Source organism: Acanthaster planci, linkage group LG14 (genome assembly GCF_054643075.1).
Source record: "Acanthaster planci isolate LZ-2023a linkage group LG14, COTS_SCS, whole genome shotgun sequence".
Taxonomy (NCBI): Eukaryota; Metazoa; Echinodermata; class Asteroidea; order Valvatida; family Acanthasteridae; genus Acanthaster; species Acanthaster planci.
The window spans coordinates 6,986,930-7,009,218 of NC_141790.1; the positions used below are offsets into that span (position 1 = coordinate 6,986,930).

The 22,289-nt window shown below is 39.2% G+C and overlaps 2 protein-coding genes across 21 annotated transcripts in view; both read right to left on the reverse strand.

Moving 5' to 3' along the window:
* Positions 1–22,289, reverse strand: part of LOC110985289 (protein unc-80 homolog) — a 144,059-nt gene that overhangs the window by 108,573 nt on the left and 13,197 nt on the right. The gene's annotated exons all lie outside the window — the stretch shown is intronic.
* On the reverse strand, positions 6,606–14,140 carry LOC110985291 (uncharacterized). The gene is made up of 2 exons (XM_022246220.2): positions 13,797–14,140; positions 6,606–12,596 (listed from the first exon to the last, which is right to left on the reverse strand). The coding sequence occupies exon 2, from the start codon at positions 12,545–12,547 to the stop codon at positions 10,610–10,612; it is 1,938 nt and encodes a 645-aa protein (XP_022101912.2). The 5' UTR covers positions 12,548–12,596; positions 13,797–14,140; the 3' UTR covers positions 6,606–10,609.

Below are 22,289 nucleotides of genomic sequence, written 5' to 3' on the forward strand. Positions count from 1 at the left end.
TGGCTCATCGCTGCAGTGGTGGAGCGCTTTTGCCGCCGGTGGTAATCCGCTCGCTCTAAACACTCCACTGTTTTTGGAACAGTTTTTGTTTCTGTTTCTGCACACTACATGACACATGCGCGAGATTATGGTACATATTTTTAAGTCGGCAAGTATCACGCTGGTAATGAGAAAACATCACTCTGTTAGGGATGGTCTTTACCAAATGTTGTGCCCTCTTTTGGAAAGGACTGATACTGTGTTTCACATCTTAAAGCTGTTTTAAGTTGGGTTTCTTGAAGTAAGTCTCTGAGAAACACATATTGAAAGGCAGGCATTAATTAACACATCAAATGTACATGACCAACACATTTCAGTTTGCAACATAAAGACAACTAAGGAAATTCACAACTTAAAGGAACAGCAGGAAAAAACAAAAACAAATGACCTGGAAGGAAAACGGATTTGAGCCCCCCAGCACAAATATATGAGTGGGCAAATGTCATTCCACATACTACTCTGCATTAAAAAAGGAATTAAATTAAAACAAACCAAAAATGTTAGCTGATGTGAGTAGTTCATCTACTCACTGCCGCCACCAATCAACTCCATGTAGTTGTGCAAATTTATTCAGAGGCAAGCCAAGCAATCTGGAATGCAAAGGATACGCGAGGGTCTCTAAATTCTAACTGAGCCACACACATTATCATTTCTCATCGTTTCTCCCCTTCCGACGTTTTTGACAGTGATGGATTGCGCAGCCAGCGGGTAAATATCAATGCTGGGGACTGTCAGCCTCTAGCTTTCAAGATTGTGGTGAATCTATTTGCCTTGGGCTCTGGAAAGGTACAAAGAGTATTTGAAAGGGCTGGGATAAACCTGCTGAAGTGGCTTCTCACTATCTGAACCAAAATATCACAGACTGATATTTCCTTTCAGTAGCTACTGTATTTGAGTCTATAATACACTTTTAATGTTATTGAGAGGAGAGTCTAGGATAAGGACAGGCCTATACAGTGTCCTTACATGAGCATGTTCAAAACTGAAGTGAGTTGTTTTTTTCAGATTTTATCGCTCTATGCTGTAAGGCTGCCAATCAACCATTAGATGAACAATTCCATGTCATAATTCTGTTGGCATACAAAAAAGCTCCATGTAGATATTTCAAAGGATGTGGGAGAAAGAAAGATATAGGGGGTATTGGAGATTACATATACAATGCTTGTAATATATTTAATGAACAGTCTTAAGTATCGAGTTAAGTTACTGAACGTAGTAACACCCCGCATATACTGTATACAGCATTATTACAACATCTTTTTGAGGGCAGCACTAAATTTGTGATAAACAATTTCAGAACTTTTTTGTTTACTGGGTTTGAATGTTGAGAGGTAGAAGCAATCAATATGGAGGAGCTGGAAATTGTTTTGTAGATGTACTGGTACAATTCAGACAGTTTCTGCAAGAACTTTTGTATTAGATTCCATTGCCAGCATTTATTTTACAAACACAATACTTTATTGGAATTTCATCCAATCTACCTGTAACTTCCATATGATCTGAGAATATACGTACATGTGTACATTTAGCAACATAAAATGTTTGTGCCCTAGGCTGCCTCCAGAAATGTTTTTGGCACAGGAATGAAGTGTTAGTACTCTAGTTATTTAATGCAGCTGTAAGGGTTCAGTTCAGTCCACAATCATTGATGAACAGATGCCACAGTCACTAGGCTAGCGTTGCAGCAGGCTGAACCCTAACCCTCCCCCCTCCCCGGTGTATGTAAAAATCATTTTAAAATTGGAGAATTACTGACTGTCAGGGTTAATGGTCAGCTGGTGACTAGAGAACACTGCAGCCAAGGGAAATGTATATCTCTGACTAGAAGGGTTACCCCTCTCCAACAATCTCTTATGTGGTTAAGCACGGTGTACAATGTACATGTACTCTTTTTCACAGCAGTAAATAGCATGATTTCATTTACAATTTGTTGCCTTATATATCGGTCTGTTGGTATGAATTTATGCTGTGAATGATGTCACGGTATAGTACCCAGATTCTTTCCTTCAAATATTAATTTGCCTGAATGGAAATGCACAAATAAATACACATTTGAGAAAGTATGTTTTTTTATACTTAGAAATCAGGCCAACTTTAGCAGTGCAGCAAAATGCATGCAGAGGTTTCAAAAATGATGTATTTGGATGCATATGGCACACAACCCTGAAGACAAGGATAACAAAAGACTCTGCATGTGAAAGGCAAGTTTCTCAGTCCGTTCAATTTCTTATTTCAGTTTGCTTGCAAAGAACATAAAGCAATACATACTGGACACTGTTGATTTAGTATCACTTTATTCCTGAGAATGCCATCGGATGGGAATGAATGATCCCATTGACAAACAGTCACCAGTGATAGGGTGAGGAGAAATCCACATGAATTTGAGGAGAAACAAGTTCGTTTTTAAAAACCTCTTCTAATGCCGACCTAAATGTTTTACTTGAGATTCTACACAACCAGATACATGTATATGTTACTTCTACACAGAACACTGTTCTTGTTAATGACAGATGACTGTGTATAAGCTCCACGTATTCTGTAGCACATTCTTTTCTAACTAATATCAGTTAGAAAGGTTGAAAGCAATTCGCTGACTGACAGAATTAGATTTAAGTCAGTTGTGCTATCAACGGGGCAAAGAGCACCTAGGCCTACATTCACATAAATATTCATGCAAGCGTACTTGTTTCCTTCCTTTTCTACTGAAGCAACAGGAACGACTTGTGTCCACGGTCCAGATTGCCACACATGCCAAGAATCTCATTAAATATTGACGCTGCATGTCAGGTTTCCTACTTGGAAGCCTACGGTGATAAAATACAGACAGCCATAGGCCATGCAGTGAAGAGATGTTGTCCACGGTATGCACTCACACTGTCAGATAAATGTTCGTGTAGCGTTCTGGGTGAAACACTTCTGTAACAAATAATTCTTTTTTCTTTTCTTTTTTCTTATCTCTTTTTTCCCTTGCACACTTACCTTTATTTCACATCATGTGAACGCACTAAACTACCAGAGTGTCAAAAATTGTATTCAGTGCTAAATTGGTTCGATTTTCTGGGCAGGACAGTGGCTAAAAGTATCTTCAGGCCAAATAAATTATCTACATGTAACACCTGTGAAAACAAATTACTGTATGCACACACAAAATTTCCCCTTTTCATTATAGAAACTTGTACATATAACGTATAAGTAACATGTAGTGTATGGTGCAGCGTGGACATCCGGGATTTTTGCAAAATAACAGGTACTGCAACGGTGAAAACAGCGACCTTGGTGATGTACGCACGCACCAGCCAGTCTGAGGATCGGGTTATACAATATTTTCTTTGATCTGTATGTACGCAATTGCTTTCACCAGTGCAGTGTGGTTGCTACCCGTATTTTTGTGAAACTCCCGGATGTCCGTACTGCCCCATACGCTATTATGAATGCTTCAGATTTTCCAGGGTCCTCTTAATGTTTACTCTTGTGTTAATATTCTCCTCATTTTAGTGGACTTTGGTCAATCATTAAGTTGGGACACTGTTACTGTCATCCCATTCAAAGAACATGTTTGGGGATTGTCACCCCCACTTCACATTCATGTAATTACGTGCATGTGCTAATTTCTGTATATATATAGAAACTAGCACCAAATTCAGGGCAGGTAGAATTGAAGGTCCTGAAGGTAAGTGTAAAAATCTTCAGCAAACGTTCAAGAGAAATTTGGCAAAATAGCAAACTGACCCAGTCTTTACCGCAAGTCAAAATGGTCACATTATTTTGGCTACAGTTGGACCATGCACATACGTAAGTTCATGATGGCTACAATTTTCCTATATTTGCATGTGCTTGTTTTTAGGACAATTCCTTATTTTAGGGGATGCTTTTACCCAGTTTTTCGTTTTCTTTAGTTGCTTTACACTGGACAACTTTCTGAAATTCCTCCAAAAAAGGCAAGCCCATATAAAAATGATTACTGAATAAAATTCAGCACCTCCAAATTGTTGGCCTAAATAATTCAAACCAATACTGCTTGAAGGTCGAAATACTTGTTCAGATCTTGAAAGAGAATAATGAACTATTGCATATAAATTTTCCATCTCATAAGAGCAGTTCCTTCATCCCCTAACCAAGCCTACAAACCACTTTTTTCTCTTGATAAGGCCAGTGAATCATGAAGCCGATAACACAGTCTATGTATATCTCAATAAGAGACAGAAAGCAGAGATAATGCTTGCCTCCTCCCTTTTTTCCCTTTTGAAAAATCAAGATGCAAACTGAATGCAGTGAATCATATCCACTAGTAATCCCTACAGGACAGCAGGGTGGAATTACTTGTATCAGTGTATGCATGGGGGGTTTAGACTAACGAGAGATGATGCATAATGGGTAACAGACACCACCCAACACAGCAGATTGTCATGGTTTGCAGCATCGTGCTGTCATTGAATCTTTGACATCATATTTAAACAGGCATGGATGTGAAACTACAAATAAAATTGCACGACTAAACCACTGGCGGATCTGGATCAACCCTTGTATTAAATAAAATTAACATACATGAAGATGGACCGTTCTCTGGTGAAAGAGAGCTTGTTTATTCATTTAAATGCTCACTTTGGGACATTCTATGAAGGCAGTTTTAGGGACACCTGTTTGAAATTGTGTCCCTGCTCTGCAAAAAAACCTTTTGGCTAGATTCAACTCACTTTCATTTTTAGATAGTGTATGGCTCAAAACAGAGAGATGGGGCGAGTCACATTAGCACTGTTTCCCCATTCAGTGCAAATTTCAACACCTAAAAGAATTTCTTCCAGTGAATAACTATGCAGGCTGTACTTTGAGTGAAGAAGTAGATTACACTGTTCATGTTTTCAGAAAATTCTTAGTCTCCTTTGCATTTTAATGGAACCAAATTTTGACATGAAACTTGATATTGATTTATATAAAAATATCTCTCTGTGGCCTAGTTTTGAAAAGCTACGTGCGAAAATTATTAGCAAAGTTGTAGCTAACATGTTTCCACAAGTCCAACAAGTATGCTGAAATACATGTTTGATAAGGTATGGTGAGAATAGTCCGGGGGAAAGATTGCTTTTGGTTATGGTTATTGAGGCAGTAGTATTTGGACAAAACATTCAAATGTCCTAGGTGGTATTGAGGCAGTAGTATTTGGACAAAACATTCAAATGTCCTAGGTGGACTAAGATTCAAGTCCAAGTCTGGGTCTGATGAATGCTCACACTCAATTCTCACTATATCATCTTAAACTTCAATGGACATGGGCAAGGACTCAACTACAACACAGATCTTTGGTTTAAAAACCCTCTAATTTGGCTCCATGTTTTGATGAACTGTCTGTTTGGGTAGCCTGATGGGGAATGTTAAGTTTCATTCATCTATCCAAGGGCTCCGACAACATTTGCTCTTCCAAGTTGGGCTTTGAAAAATCACCTTGATGAACAAACCTGAGACTGCAAACATGCTACATGGATGATACTTTGTTATTTTGCTCTGTTCATCCCGACCATTCTTTCAAACTACTCCTATGGAAGTATCTCAAATGAATTAATGTGACAAACTCTGTGGCCGGGTATGATTGTTTGAACACAATTTGCCAGTCTTACTGCATATAAGAAATGCTTCACAAATCACTGTGCAAAGTATGAGGTTGTGCAAGGAGTCCTAAATATCTCATTTTAAAAAACAGCTATGCAGTTGCCTTGTTAAATAGAACAAAAAAGCTACAAATAAATGAGCCATTTTTTTCATTATAATTGATGAAGCAAGTTTGGCATTACATAATCTGAAACTGAAATCAAACTGCCAACCAGCAGAATGAAGAAAACGGCAGCACAGACATTTTGCAAAGCCATTTGGGCTGATTGCATACTTGTCCGCAGGCTTGAATCTGGAACTCCACATATATATTGCAAATCAAAAGCCCAGCGGCGCGTGAAGCATTACGCCGCTCGCCCAAGCGCGATGCCCAGTGCAGCAATTGAGGTGCTCTATTATTTAATTAATCATTCATATGGCTGTGCAGGAAGGGTGGGCAGACTGGTGGTTCCTTAGTTTAAAATTCATTACACTGACAATCTTGAGGCTGGCAACTGTACGTCGGCTTGTGTAATGTGTGCTGCCTACTTGTAGTAACATGGCACCCTGTCACATGTCACTCTGTCACAAGTCACTCTGGCATGTATTTAAAAAAATTATGCTCAATTTTTGGGTCCCTGGTCATCTCAACAGGCTTTTAATTTGTGAGTGCACAAGCAAGTTCTCAACATTCAGGTGTGACCGGATCCTATAATATGGATCATATTTTCACTCTTTTGTGTTTCCATTAGGAAAACTAGTAGCATATTCTCCATTTTGAAGCTTTGATGCATCTCACAGTTTGACATCCTCATGTCAACAGACATTAAGAGGTTGAAAAATGTTGACAGTAACTTATTGTTTTTCCATTGACCTGAATTTAATTAAAGAAAAAACCAAAACAAAATCTGGCAATATCAGAGTCCACTTTGTGGAGGGATCACATCATACACTGTACATGAAATACATTGGGAAAGACAAGGTTAGGTTCCTCTCAATGTAAAAATCATAAATTTACTTTTAAGTCAAAAACCTACAGCACAAGATCTATGCAACCAATCGGCATATATCTTGTCTACACATAAATAGCCACTGTACGTGTATTGTATATTTGGCAAAGAAAAATTCCTTTATGATGAGCAATGATATCTATCTAATTAAAGTTGAACGGTAAGACTCCCAGAGCTGGCCAACACGAGGATATTATTGAACATCTGGTTAGAAAATAACTGAGGTACCAGTAACAGAATACAGCTCACGACCTCACTGATTGATGTAAAAAAAAATAATTTAATAACACTTCATCTCTTTTTTGAACAAGCCTGCCACATATTAACTTATTTTTTTTTCTTTCCCTTTGAGCACGCTTGAGTGGAAGGGCAAATGTGTGATAATATTCAAGTACATGAACAAGGAGACGAAATGCTGCAGATAACATGTTATATGTTGATTGACAAATGTCAATTTCCTGTTAATCAGGTATGTATATATTCATGCTCAATCAAGGATTTCTGACGTCTCTCAATCCGAGAATCATCCATATGCTCCAAAATGAGCACCTGTTTACGAAAATTCTATGCAGTCCTGTGGGCCAGCCAATGGGGAGCTGTCGATTAGAAATAACACCAAAGGGTGATGATTGGTCAGTGGGTATCAGCTACCAAAGATGGTGATGGTTGATGCCTTGCTAATTGGTCACAGTTTAAGACTCACTTTCCTTGCATGATTGATTACCAAGTGAGTAAGCACATCAAATGCCTTTTCTGTTTTTGTACTTTGCAAAGATACATGTCCATGTACTTATCAGGCTTTTCATTGACCACTCTCACAGCTAATTTGGGCTGAAGCAACTTTAACACTTTTAAATAAAAGTGAATTTTTGACATTGTATTACTGGTGAATACTTAATGTTAATGAGTTTTCTGCTTTCCTAGCAGCTGAGTAAATAATGTGTCCAATCTGTAGGCAAGAAGCCTCTTCTAAACATGCTGGCATTCTTCATTCTCATGTAGCTGCGATACACGTATAAACATGCATCCAGTAACAATCCATTTTACATTAACATTTACAAACACACAGCACGGTCAACGAATTCCTTTTTTATTATAATTAGGTTTCAAATATGTTTCCAAAAGGTACAGGCAGTTAAAAAAGTGACTTTTTTTCCTTGGGAGTGCACTGGGTTAATTTCTTCTAGAGACAATTTTTGTGTTACAAATAGTGCTTTGACTGCAATTTACTCAGTCACATTTAAATCTATCTGATAGTCTCCCCCTCCCCCCCCCGACAGAAAGGCCAACATGTCCAGCCGCGGTCTCTGGCCCGTCAATTAACATACTAATGGTGTCAGCATCGTACTCATCAAATTGCAGTGGCTGTCTCATTTTACGCATGATGTCGTCAGATTGGCTGGCTGGCGCCAGTGAAGGTATGATAAGTTGCACCTAGCTTCTGTGGGACCGGTAAACGGAATATATCCATCCGCGCGTCAAGAACCCCTCAAATTGTCTGTGATGCAGTATAAAGGTAGCGTCTCACTGCTGTGAATAAATGCAGTCCATGAGCCCCTGGCTGAATAGATTGTTGTGTTATTCTTCTTGGCATCTTCAATATGCTATGTACATGTAGGCAGCAACTGTAGCAGGCATTTTTTTGCAAACGTCAATAACACATATTGATTTTTAAACCCTTCTTGTGCTAAAGTTGTTTTAAAGTATAAGTATTTTTATGACATACACGTGTATGTATGTCTTCGATCTATTATATGAAACACAATTTGATGTTATCTGAGACTCCCTTTACACAGCTGTCCAAATTTTTATACATCAGAGCTGTTGACTTTATCGAAAATTATTTCATATGTGATTCTAGGATGACAGTAGCTGTAATTCTTTCCCTATGACATATTTCCAAGCTGTTCCTTTCTCCATGGTACAAGTTTCAAGAAGGATGTCTCAAGTATGGGCACATTTTCTCAGGTGAATATGTCTGTCTCGTATAATAAAGGAAACAATTTGATGTCTTTGTCTACTGGTGCCGCTGTCTTTCAGAGACAACAGAAGACCAATTTCAATATAAACTCACTACAGAAGACCTTTTTTTAACACATAGACTGCTGACTACGAGTATACTCATAGTCACAGGTGTACCGAATTCTGGCACTATGAGTACTGTATATTTGTAGGAAATGAAAGCCTGTTGTGATGTTAATTGAATACACTAGCATCACCGGAAAACACAACAATGTGGAGAACATACATCAGTAAAATGCTCAGGTTCAAACACACTTGTGAAAGCTACCTATTAAAAATGCACACACGCGTATAATGCTTGGCAAATGGGAATGCCCCTTTGAAATTATGCGGAGCAGTCAACAGGTTAAAAAAAAAAGAGTAATATACAGTAAATTGAAAGGCACCTTTGGTTTACTAAAGGTGTTCTCAACTGAAAAAAACAGTGTTCAGGGCTAAATATACAGTACATGAATGTGCACACTGGAAACATCACCATGTGTACATACTCATATAGCTGTGCTTGCAAGTACATAACTGAAGGAAAAGACAAGATGGATTCAGGCCAATTAAAACATGCAAATAACAGTAAAGCTGCACTGTTTTATGGTGCTGTTCTTATACATATATGTATGTAGAGTGTACATCATCGTTTCTTCTACATTGGAAGTTCCTCAGCAACAATTTGGTTAAATAAGTACAACTATGAAGCATATGTGCAGAAAGACAGAACTGCTGCCCATGTAGTTTAATTTCTGAGTTAATTTAATAGCCTGAGTTTTCAATTATGCAGCAGTACCCTGGGAACTCTTCATACATGCCATACTGGGTATGTGCACAACTCTAAAGTTTTCAAGATTGACTCTCCTTTGTTGGCTAGGCACTACTGCTCACTTTGTTCCCATGTACACACATAGCACAAATGTAATGAGAAGCACAACTTTGGGTTTGGATGGATTGTATTCTTACTGGTTCATCTTGGTGTGGATGTGTGTGTGTAACAGTTACATGCTTCAGGGGATGACTTCAGTAGTTGTTACTTAAAACATTGTGATGATCAGGGACTTTATGGATTTTTTTAGAACAGTTGTGGCCCACCAGCGGCGGAACAATATTCAAAGGGGGAGGCCAGTTGTTAGACTATCAGGCATCAGCCATTAATAGGCTGATCCATTATGCCCCATCCAATTACAGAACCTGCAAACTCCTCCCCCCCCAGTCAAAAAAGTGAGGGGTCACTGGCTCCCCTGCCCTCCTCCCCGGCTTCCACCACACGTGTCGAGGCCAACAAACCTTGTCATCACTTTTTACACTGTTTCAAAATTTTACGATATATATACATCTTTTTAAAACAATTCCATAAGGACTTCTTGTGGCTACACAGTTTCAAAGCATGCAACATTTATACAGTTCTAAAGCTGTAAAAGAGCTTAAAAGACTCAATGAGAAGGCATTTAAGAAACTAAAATGTCAGATCATCAGCACCTGTAAAACCTATAGCATCAAAGTAAGGAGATGCACACTGCAGATAGTCAGCAATCAACTCTACTGACCCAATGAATCGTGTATCACTGTGCATTAGCCTATACAAGCATGCATGATCACATGACAGATGTACAATAATGTCTCTTTCATTTGAGTATGTACGTGTACATGTACATGTATTCGGCCAATTTTCCCATGACTAAGAAATCAAACCCAAACAGTCAACAAACTAGCTGACCATGCATGAAAACTATGTATATCCAGTTGGAGTACCAGCTTAGCTTCAATAAGTAGTGTTACTGTCTAAACAAGGACATTTCATTTAGAGCTAGGGTTTTAGAAGCCTTTTTTAACAGAAACTTATATTTTGGCCAAATAACATATTGCATATTGTCTGTTCTAGCTGTGACTGTCCACATCTTGATATCTTGCATGCTGTCAGTGATAATTACAACCAAAGGCTATAAGCTTTACTGCTGGAACTGAGACAATTACATAGAATGGTAGATTTGTACAGCATGCTCAGATGCCAACACAAGTTCCCCTTGTGCTGTGAACGTCAGGCCAAGTGTCGGCCCGCACCCTTCAACAACACACCCAATGTGGTTTCCATCAGGGCTGAAGCAGTGGATGTCCCCAGACCAAGGTGTTAGCACCGCCACATAGATGATTCCGTTCTTATCACAGCAAACGCTGCTGGGGCCCAGATTCTTGCCTTGCTTGGTGAGGTCAACATCCTCAGAAAACACCAAGACACCATCAAAGTTAACTGCCACCAGTCTCTTCTGACCATGGTTGGTGTAGATAAAACGCCGGTTGAAGATGATCAAGTAATCACCAATCATGGGAGCGGGCAGTGTTTGGATGAGCTCACCGTCCACGCTGTGGAGTGATATCTCTTCTTTGGCCTCGTAGCCTACAGCAATCAGCTCGCCAGTGTCATCCACTGCCAGGCATGTAGGTGTACTATTGGAGCTTCTGCCTGGCATGAACTCATGCAAGAGCTTGTCTTCCTGATTGATAATCTTGACAGAAAGACCGTCCAGAACAACTAGCAAGTCATTCCTGGTCACTGAAATGTGGCTGGGGTAATAGAGAGCGGTAATTTCTTGCCTCGGTGAAGTTGTAGGGTTCAGTTCATTGGATTGCCTTGGGAGTACGAAAGCAATTTGGTTTCGTTCAATGTCTGCTACAGCTATTTCATTATTAGAGAATGTAGCCACATCGTACGCAAACCCAAACTCAATCTGTTTCAGTTCAGTTTTCAATTCCCATTTTCCCAACAACTGTAAAGCTTCCATTCCATCCAATTCCACTTCAGGATCTCTCAGTACCAGTCTACCCAGGGCACTGTCCTGACCATTTTCAAAGTCCATAAAGGTGAACAAATCTGGCATCTTTTCTGGTTGTCTTTCAGCCACCTCATTGAGATTGTGCGTGAGTTTCTGTTTGAGTTCCAATATTTCCTGGTGGTTTTCTGTGGCAAGGAGCTCTTTTGCTTCATCCAGCTTGTGCCGAGCTTTGGCCAGTGCTTGCCCATTTGAGGCCTCAGCAATTTTCTCACCTCTCTCTTCGTAGATCCTCCTCACATCTTGCTTCATCTTTCGCTCTTCCTCTCTAATCCGTGCAACCTCTGCGTTGGCCCTGGCAGAGATTTTCTGTTTGGTGTTGGTGTAACTTGCATCTAGCTTCTTACAGGACTCTTCTGTTTCAGCAAAAGCAAGGCTCAGAGCTTTCAAGCTCTCTTCAGCTCTTGCAACAAGGTCCACAGCATCTTTTTTGAATGTGTCCGAGGCCTCAGAGATACCAACAAGTTGGTGCTCGGTGTTTTCATGCTCAAGGACCGAACAGTTTGTACACACCAACTCCTCGCATGTATTACAATACAGGCAGGCATCTGGATCTAAATGCTTCCCACACTGAGCAATACCCTCCCCAGTTGCAATCTGCTCAGATGAAATCACCGATTTCAGTTGGGCCAGCGTGCAGATCTTGTGTGATTTCATCATTGCCAAGCGTTCGTGTGCCCTCTGACACTCTTGACAAAGGTAATACTGGCAATCTTCACATCTTGAGACGGCGCGATTGTTCTCATCACAGGCTTGGCATTTGATCTCCGAGCCCTGACTGCCCCAAAGCTCATCCTGGAGAGCCACCATCTCAACCAAGGCATTAAGGGTCAAGTTGCTGGGCAGTGAGGCGGTTCTGTTCTCCTTTAGTGTTGTCTCTCGTCGGCACAGGGGGCAGGTGAGTTTCCCGTTGTTGGTGTTTTGCTGCTGTCTGAGCTCTTGCAGACACCTCAGGCAGAAGTTGTGCAAGCATTCCAGCATCCTAGGATCCCTGTAATAGCCAAAGCAGATGGAGCACTCCAGATGCTCAAGGATGCTCTGACCAAGGGATGAGCGTCGAGCGGCCATCTTGCTTGCCATCTTGCACTTCACTGAAGAACCAAAAGGTGACAATACAGTAGCTGCCGACCTGACAAGTTTAATAATACCAATAAAGTTGAAATTAAAACCGGTACACATACAGCATGTGTAGATGTATTAGATAAAAACAATGTCCTCGCTGTGTTGAGCAAGGGGTATGTTCATGTTTATACATGTATGTAAACGAAAGTAAATCAATGTGTAGAATGAATGTTAAAATTCAATGGAACCTTGTCCACTGAGGCCAGCATTTTGTAATTTGTTGAATTATCAATACCCAAAATCTGAAAATTTCAAGATGTACTTTGCATCGGGAGGTGTTAATTTCAAATATGGGTTTACCCGTACATTGGTGTAATGGCAAATCCTGTACTTAAAATCAACATCTCCCCAATACAAAGTACATCTTGAAATGGTTTCACAGTACCGGATGCCACATTTGACCCAGACCAGCCAGCTGACACTGGCAAGCTTGGTGGTCGAGTGGTTCAGACTTCTGCACTAGTAAGCAAGAGGTTGTGGGTTTGAGTCCCATCCAAGTAAGTCTGTAGATTCTTTCACAAGCTCTCGGTCAAGCACTGAGTATACTGTGTTAATTTTATACGTTAGTGTAAGGGCAAACCCATACTTAAAATTAAGTCTAAATAAATGGAATAAAATGAACATTTTAAAAAAGTATCCCTGACAAAGGATTTGAACATGTTGAAAAAGAATTTCCTCAAGGCAATCTCACTTGAGAGTCCTGCTATAAGTAAGCATAGTAATTTTTCTTCGTCTTCTGATAACCCTGGATAATTTAGTTGTGTTAAAAAGAATTAAAAACATTTTTAATTTTTTTATTTTTTACTATGTCCCTTGCCAAATTTCATGGTATATTTGTAAACCAATGAATAAAGAAAAACATGGCCAAAAAGTATATCAAAGTGCTGTCCACTATCAGCATCCACTTTATTCTGTGTTTGTTTGCCACTTCAACATATTAACAATCTACAAAAGAACCTCCAAATTAGTGTATCAAGATCACGCAAAAACCTTATAACAATGACTATTAATGACAAACAATGCAAGGACGTGACTTCAAGGTTTAACTCGTACATGCAGGCCATTTATATCTTCCCTTCATGTGCCCTGCATACATCAGCAATTGCAAATTCAGCCATCATAATTGAAATATCCACCAACTCCATACATCAAGCTCCGTCTATAATCTAGACAAGACCAACACATGTTCAATAGGTAAACAACTTACCTTGATTTTTCAGTACTAGAGTTCTCTTGATGAAAAATTCCAGCTGTATACTGTGTGGATCTTGGAAATTATGCCTCTATGGAGTTCTGATTTGATGCAATAGAGCATGCAACAATGGCAGTGAAGGCAGGCTGAAGGCAGTCAAGGCAGCAGACTAGGCGCGGCACAAAAATGTAAAGTACTTTGGTAATTCCCCACTTCTATATTTAGATTTACAAAACAGACATAGGCCTGCATTATAATACTGTGAATACACATTTTTCAAACCTTGGGTTTGTCTGTGCCTATGGCTTCCATATTCTACTGTCCTTGACCATGAAGAATCCGATACAATACAGGCTGATTTTTGTGTTGTAAGAATGTACCTGCATGTAGGGAAACTTTTTCTCAGGTCAAATGAGAATAAAGGTTGTTGTGACTATCTGGAAAAAGATCTATGTAGAGGCCAGTTTCATGCATGTTCAGATCCAATGTTAGCACAGCAAATTTACAAAAGTGGAACATGTTCCAACTCAAGCAAATTATACTACCAAGGTTTCTGGACATCAAAATAGCTTATTTCACATTTGCTTGCAGTATGAATGGACCTGGAATTTGAGTTTGTAACTGAAACTTCAATCTTCAGGTTTATTAAAATGACCCTTCTGTGTACATACCGATATCTTCAGCTAATGACTTCACTTACAACATGTGTTTCTATGCTTTCAGCATGTTTAATTAGTTATGACTGAAAATGGTCCAGAGAACAGTTTGTTGGGATATCCAAATGACTCATCAAATGTAGGGATGTGCTACCCCCACCATAAAAATTACAATGCTCAACCCACTGTGCGTTTCTTGAAATTGTACCACTTCATAAAATAGCCAACAGGTCATTTCTTTTTTATTTCAAATTAGAATTTCCCATTCCAGTTTGTACATGGTGTACTTTCTATCACATGAATGACTGCAGTGTATGGTGCATCTCCCTATTTCCCTATGCACAATGAAAGACCCTCACATACAGTATACAACACGTACATCTGTACGTCCTACTTATCTGTTGCACATGTGAAGTTGAAATCTACGGGAAAATTGACTTGTTCCTTTTTCAAAATAGACACCAAAATCAAACAAGGGGCAAAAAGATGGAAACAAAGTGCAATAAGCCAGGTCGGAGTTTCAGGTGCACAAAGAACTGTGGGATAGAAAATGGATAAACAAACCCACATGGCATAGCCAGCGGGCGCTGCATGCATAGAGTTGTGAAGCTGTCAGGAACAGACATGCTGTCATTTGCTAAAAATTGTATGTACAGAATTAAACTCAAATTTCAAGTTGTCGTGTTAATCTTTATCTTTACCTCTGAACATTTTTAACAACCCACAAAGTTGGCTTTGCTTGGACCATGGCTTGGACGAAAATGTGACTTCTGTGAGATATTTCTGCATGGACAGGCATCCACGCTTTGGTAGTACATGATGCACATGGTACGTCGACGTCTCTCACATTTTTTTTAATACATGTACCTTTCCAACAGGAGCCACTACAAGTTATGACTACAATGAAGAGACAAAATGACTCCTCTTTTGAGACATTCAGGATGTGGCACATACGAGAGCTTAAAGAATACATGAAAGAGAAGGGGCTTACTTCTTCAAATGAGACCAAAGATGAGCTCAATAACCTTTACTGCAAACGAGCTGTGTATTGATCCCAAGCCATCTGATATCGCAGAAAATGCTCTCATGTCTTCAACTCAGTACACAGAAAATTTTAGGATTTATAATATCCGCTTGCCTGATCCCTTTCAAATCAAGGATGGGTGGCTTAGTGAAAAGGAACCAATGAAATACTGGCCGCCTACCACGCCCATTGACATTGTTGAATATTTACTCCATCAATCAGACACAGCTCTGACTAAACGTCTCCTTTCTGATTACAAAGAGGGCAAAGCATACAGCTATTTTGAATGCCAGTGGCTTGGAGAGATTTACTACACTGATATGAAGAAAACCCCATTTTTTAAAGTGCACTCCTTAGAACGTAAAGGCTACTCCTCATCAAGCGTGGGTGTTGATTGGAAAGGTAACAGGGCAAGTACACAGGGCATACTGCAATTGCTTTGCTGGGGATGTACATATTTGTGGAGAAAGAATCCTTTAATTCAGTTCACAATGATGTTCGTTCACCATTTTTTAATGTTTCATATTAAGACCGCAATTGTGGATGACAACTGAAGTAAGTGCACTGTATTCATTTTCACAGGCTAGAGTCAACATGCGATCACGGGGCTGCACTGCTTTTCAAAATTGACCATGCCTGAAGATGGGCCACTCTTCAATATCATGCAGGCCTACATGTACTTCCCAAGAATGCAAATGGAATAAGGCATCAACTAAGATTGACCTGCAACCAATGCAAACCAACGATATGAAATGGAATATGCCCCATCATAGTGACGTCAAGAAAGGTAATTTTGCGTTTAGGATAAAGTTTGCAGCGACTACTATGGAAAACAAACATACAGCAAATACTGCATAGTCAGTGTTTTTTATTTTAAGTATTTATAAGCTGTGTTGCTTGCATTGGAGTGATAAAAGTATCTTGGTTTTGCACAGGCAAGAATACTTAGTGCATAACCACGTACATGTAGTTTCTTGGTGGTTCATTTTGCACTAATGGTTCAGTTTTCAATAAGGAAACTAAACATCTAGTCACCAGTTGATCCCCTAAGTATTACTTATAAAAAAAGAGAGGTAAAAGTAGCAAATTGTCAATATAGGACTTTTTAAAAAATCCTTTCAAATTTTACTCTGAGAAATGCTTCATTTAAATAGATAAGACTTATGGTGCAACGTTGTACTTTTTCTGTAAACAGAGTGTTTTCATTTGCATTGTAGTTGTGTTACACAAACTTGAAATAAATCTTCTTGGAAATGACAAACATAGAGGTTGAACTTTTCCTCATTAATGCCTTTGTTTTTACTTTGTAAAATTTACAGATAAAAAAGCAAGCATGAATCCTCCATCAAGCTCACTTTTTAAGCCACCCAGCAAAGTGCCAAAGACCACTACACCCTCTCTATCAGGATTAGTTCATGCAATGTGTGCTAGTAACCAAAACGCTGCTGCATTTTGCTATGTTGACTTGAGTCAGATATTAATGTCGATGGTGAAATTGAAATAGCCACATTAGCTAAACTGCCAGGAAGAGTCACAGACTTTGTACAAAAATGCCACAGTGTTGATTAAATTTTGAATGAAATGCCAAATATTTCTCCAGATGAAGAGAACATTCTGGAGAAGGCAACCCATGACGAGTCAGCTAATTCAACCTGGCAACAACATTGCATTGGTAGAATTACTGCTTCTCAGAGGCATGGTGTTATGACAAAAGTGAGACAAAAGTCTTCAAAATGCAATCAAAATAAAAACCATGAAGCTCTTGTGCAAAAAATCTCACAACCGTTAAAATCTTTAGACCACATACCAGCAATTAAATGCAAATTGAAATGGAGCCACTTGCAAGAAGTGTATACTCATCCACGTACAAAAAGAACACATTAATGCCCTCGTGACAAAACCTGGAATGTTTGTTGATCAAAACCACTTTTCTCTCTGCAAGTCCAGATAGACTACGTGTACTTTCTTGCCAGTGCTGTGGAGAGGGATTGGTTGAAATCAAATGTCCATTAACTTTAGCTTAAAATGACCCAAACAGGACAATGCCTGAACATACACAATATGACGATGGTACATGCAAGTCTTCTGAACTACAGTAAAAAAAAAACAACCAAAAACTGTTCTATTCTCAAACAACCATGCAATTTGGCATCACCCAGAGGAAATGGTGTGATTTCATTGTTCATTTAGCTGCAGGTCAACTACTGTGTCCTCTTCAGTTTGATGATGCTCTTTGGGAAGAAATTGAAAAGGCGTGCATTTACTTCTTTAAGCACTATGTGGCAAAGGAACTTCTAGCCAAAAGTGATCTGTACAATCCCTGCTCCACAACACCCCTGTCTTCTCATGAGACACAAGGCACTTCCTCTGATCATCACATAGTCTGTGTTCCCCCATTACAGGATGACGACTCTCCCCTAAATATAACTTTATACAACATGTACAAATGCATCTACTACAAGTTCCAAAAGGAAAAAAGGGGAGAGGATGAAAGAAAAACTGTCAAAAGAACAGAGAAACCTGAGTTCAAATGTTGGAGATGTCTGAAGCTACATGTATGCAAGTATGAAGAGGATATTGGCAATGATTCAGAATTCAGTTTAGAATGTGATCAATGCCAGATATGGTTTCATTGGGGCTGTGCTGACTTTGATTCAGGGATAAATTATGCAAGTTGTCTGTGGACCAGTCCTCACTGTATGGGTACTTAAAGTACATTGACATACATGTAGGCCTAGGTACTTTATCCACTTAAGGTTGACTTCTGTCTACAGGATAGAATTCAGGCATAGATCTATGGTTAAACTACTGAAATAAATGAAATTTGCCAAGAACCTCCTACATGCACATGAACATGTGTTTCAGATATGGAATAAAAGACATGGGCAAACAAAAAAAGTTTGTTTGGTTATGGCTTAGGGTAATGTGAATACAGGTTGAACCTATAACCGAGTTCAGATTTTGGAATCTGAAACGGAATTCTTGTAAGACTTTTCCAAAAGGCTCATATAACGTTCACCATTGGAATATGCAGAGAAATTTTGGAACTAATTTTTTTCTTTTATTTTGAGAGGATGGGAGGAGCCTTGTGGCCTCTTCCCTTTCACCACAAAACTGTGTCTGGAACAAAACTGTGTCTGAAAAATCTGACCAGATGGCACATACATGTATGGAACACCATAGGGGTGGGATTGCAAGATGTGCACCAATGCACATGAGATCCTCCTTAATGGTGAATCCTTTATCAGTGAGGATCAAGTCTCCTCTCTCCAAATGGTCATAGAAACCACTCTCTTTGGGTGTGAACATGTGCGTTGCTATGGAGCAGAATGGTTTGTTCATCCAAAAAAACGATTGAAATGGCAAATTGACTTATCTGACTAAACTTTCCAAACCAGGGCCCATTCCAATTTTCATTTATGCAAACATCGTAAATCTTTGTACGCAATTTCTCACTGAACACATGCGTATACACGTGCACCCAAGAAGGAGCATAATGTAACTCACGCTCAACCCAACCACTTCTACTGTCAATCATTGGGGCTACGTAGTTTCATCATCTGCCAATCAAAACCATGAATTTAGCATCTACAGCACCAAATAATTTATATTGGCCATACACGGTAAATAATACTTGGAACTATCCTCAGGACGTGCACTACGCATATTAAAAATCTAAACATTAAAAGCCGAGCAACATTTAAAACTGCATACAAATTCCTGAGTAGTAGTAAGACATTCTGGTTCAATTTCACGACAAGTGCAGAGAGTAAATACATAGGAATGAAAATGTGCGAGTATGAACAGCAACAGTTTGGAACCATACATGTACAGGTAGTAACCTTAGGCGATAAAGAAAAAAGCAACTGTAAAAATAGACTTGACGGCAAGTCATTACATAGTAATGTTCTGTCTGCAAACTTCAGTAGAAATCCAACGGCATGACTGTAGTACATGTACCTGTATATATGTAATATACATGTACATGCAACCAGCCGAGTTTTGACTTTATAACTTATCAAACATAATCACATGATTTTTGATGATCTGTTCAATTTACACAGATGTTTGTGAAAATGCAGGTGCCTTCAAAGTCTCTCAACATTCTGGCATACAGGTGTACATGTACATGAAACCACCAATAGAAATACCCTCGGATTCAAAAATGCAGGTGCCTTCAAAGTCTCTCAACATTCTGGCATACAGGTGTACATGTACATGAAACCGCCAATAGTAATACCCTGGGATTCAAAAATGCATGTGCCTTCACGGACATGGTACACATCCTGAAATGCTTTTTGCCTGTCACGCTACATCACATGTGAAACCTCAATATGTGCGTAGCACGACACAAATGCAATGCTTTCTTTCAATTTTTTTCAATACATCAGGGCATATTTGCAGATAAATAATGTTCATCTGGGTCAATTGTGAATTAAAATGAAATAAATGGAGAACAAAACCAAACAAACTGCTGACTTAGCACCAAGCCTACCATAAAAATATGCTAACCCCAACCATGATATAGCCAAAGAAATTTTATAGCAAGCATTTTGCATGATGCAAACTGGAACAGTACACATTAATTGAATAAATGGAACAAGGCCGAATTGTACAGTTAGTTAGAGCATGCATTTTAGTGTGCAAAGCAGAAAGCCTGAACAACAGATCACGATTCACCTTTGGAATCGGTTTTCCTTTTTTTATACTAACAAGAAGCATAAATTTAAAACAAGACATATTACAAATGCTGACAGCTCTCAAACTTGAGTTTCATTTATCTTTCTCTTCTTTCCCAAATCCCAGAAACTTGAATTAAGGGTTTTGAATAGCCTGCCATTGTTTTGTTTAAAGATCTCATCTTTTATCAGTAGTCTTCGATTCACTCAGCCTTAGAATTGGCCTTTTTTCTTTATTTCGACATTTATTTCAATATTTATGAGGTCACAGCCCACATAATCCTTTCAGACTGACAGATCTACACATACATGTACATGCAGGGTACTTCTTCCATTAGTTTATGGATTAATGACTGCATCAGTATCATGGAATTGAAAGAAGATGTTTCCACCATGACAAAACTTCAAAGTGCATCTTCAATATACATGTAGGGTGGCACTGATTAAACAGTGGGAAATAGTGTGTGACTGACATGCAAGTTTACAGTCAAATAGTGTTTACCCAAAAGATCAATCAACCATTTTTAAATCTCAGGTTTGTGGTAGCACTATGTAGAAAACCCGTATTTCTTTTATGTAGGTGCAGTTCTCATCTCGTGACCATTTTTAGTTTTCAGTTCCACACAAGCAAGATGAGGAGTAAATAACAATGCTCAGGAACAAAAATGAATTTCTTCATAACTGTCATCTTACATTCTTATAACATTTCAGGGCACATAGTTTAGAGTCAGTGGTATTTTTTGCTTTCCTTCCTATGCTACTTGGTGTGAGTGAGTAATACTTTGAATTCAGTGCATTTGGTTTATTCAACATACACTGTATGCAACAAAACTAACAGTTTCTCAATGGCAATTTTTGTTTGGATGCTCTTAATGCAGTGCATTACACTTTCTGCTTGTTTCATTGCTGCTCCACTGTAAATTTTTGACAAATATTGAACGATCAGAGGGATTTGTAAATAGTCTCAGCAGTTTGCAAATGACTGTTCTGCAAATTAGCACAGAGTGGAACACACCACAGCTGTTTGTGCAATTGATGGATGGGAAACATGCAAAGCTGAATCCAGTCAGACAATGCACCATTCAGGCTTTTAAGAAATTGAAAAATGTGACCAAACTGAGGAAGGAAATCAGAAACATATGTGTGGCTGCACCACTAAAAAGCCAGGCAGTGTCTGGGCATTCTAGTCTGTTGCCTTGCTTTAGTTAGCCCTGAACTACTTTACAATTAAGAGGTGTTACCAATCAATAAGGATTGGTTGTCAGTCCCGCCCATGTCAGCGTCTGTGGCTGTTGTTCAGGTCCATGCAGTGTTGGTAACTAAACAAATGGAGAATTAGCTGAAACATGTGAATGAAACAGCCACACTCCTTGAGCAGGGAAGGGAGAGTTTCTCGGCATGATCAAAGCTGATGGGAGCTGTCAAGTCAGTGACAGCAATGACCCAGGACAGAGCATACATGTAGTCTGGTGGTGGAGCAACCATTATTTATAGGACTTTAGACAGTCCAAAGGCCCCTGCATTGCCTGAGCGTGGTCTGGCCTATCAATGGTGAAGCCAAGCCATTGGGTCAGGTCCTCTGTAAAATAATTATGGCTGAAATAAACAAGATTCTTCCAAAACCTCTGGTATTACACAACTTAAATATGTAAAGCAGAGCACGAAATTAGGCCAAAAAGTGCTTGGACAATATGCCATAACACAATCCATTTTGTACTGCCATTACCATCTTTTGATCTGCCATATTATATAAAAGGTAGAGTTGTAACGTGCAGTGTCAGGTGTCAAAATTCACTTTTTTTCCCTGGTCCTACCAGAACTGCACAGCAGCCACATTGAGCAATTCTTGTTTGGGCGCAGGCTGCGACTTTTTTTTTTTTTCAGTTTGCCCGATCAGGCAGGTCATGTCATAAATTTGCTTGCTCGAATTGGATCAACACTTGCCAAAGATTTCTCAGAATCCACAATAATTATGGTTATTGGCCTACTGTATACATGCAGTCTTTTATTGGGCAAAAAAATACAGTTGACTTGTGCTGTGCATGCCTTCAAAAATTGGGTCGGTAGGTCGGAACATGCTTTTTTTGTTTGAGGCAATTTTGTGCTGATTGAATGGTATCAGTGGGGGCGACAGCCTCCAAAAGTATCT

Excerpts from the sequence above, each read along its gene's own strand:
- LOC110985291 (XM_022246220.2), bottom strand. The coding sequence starts at position 12,547 with ATGGCAAGCAAGATGGCCGCTCGACGCTCATCCCTTGGTCAGAGCATC.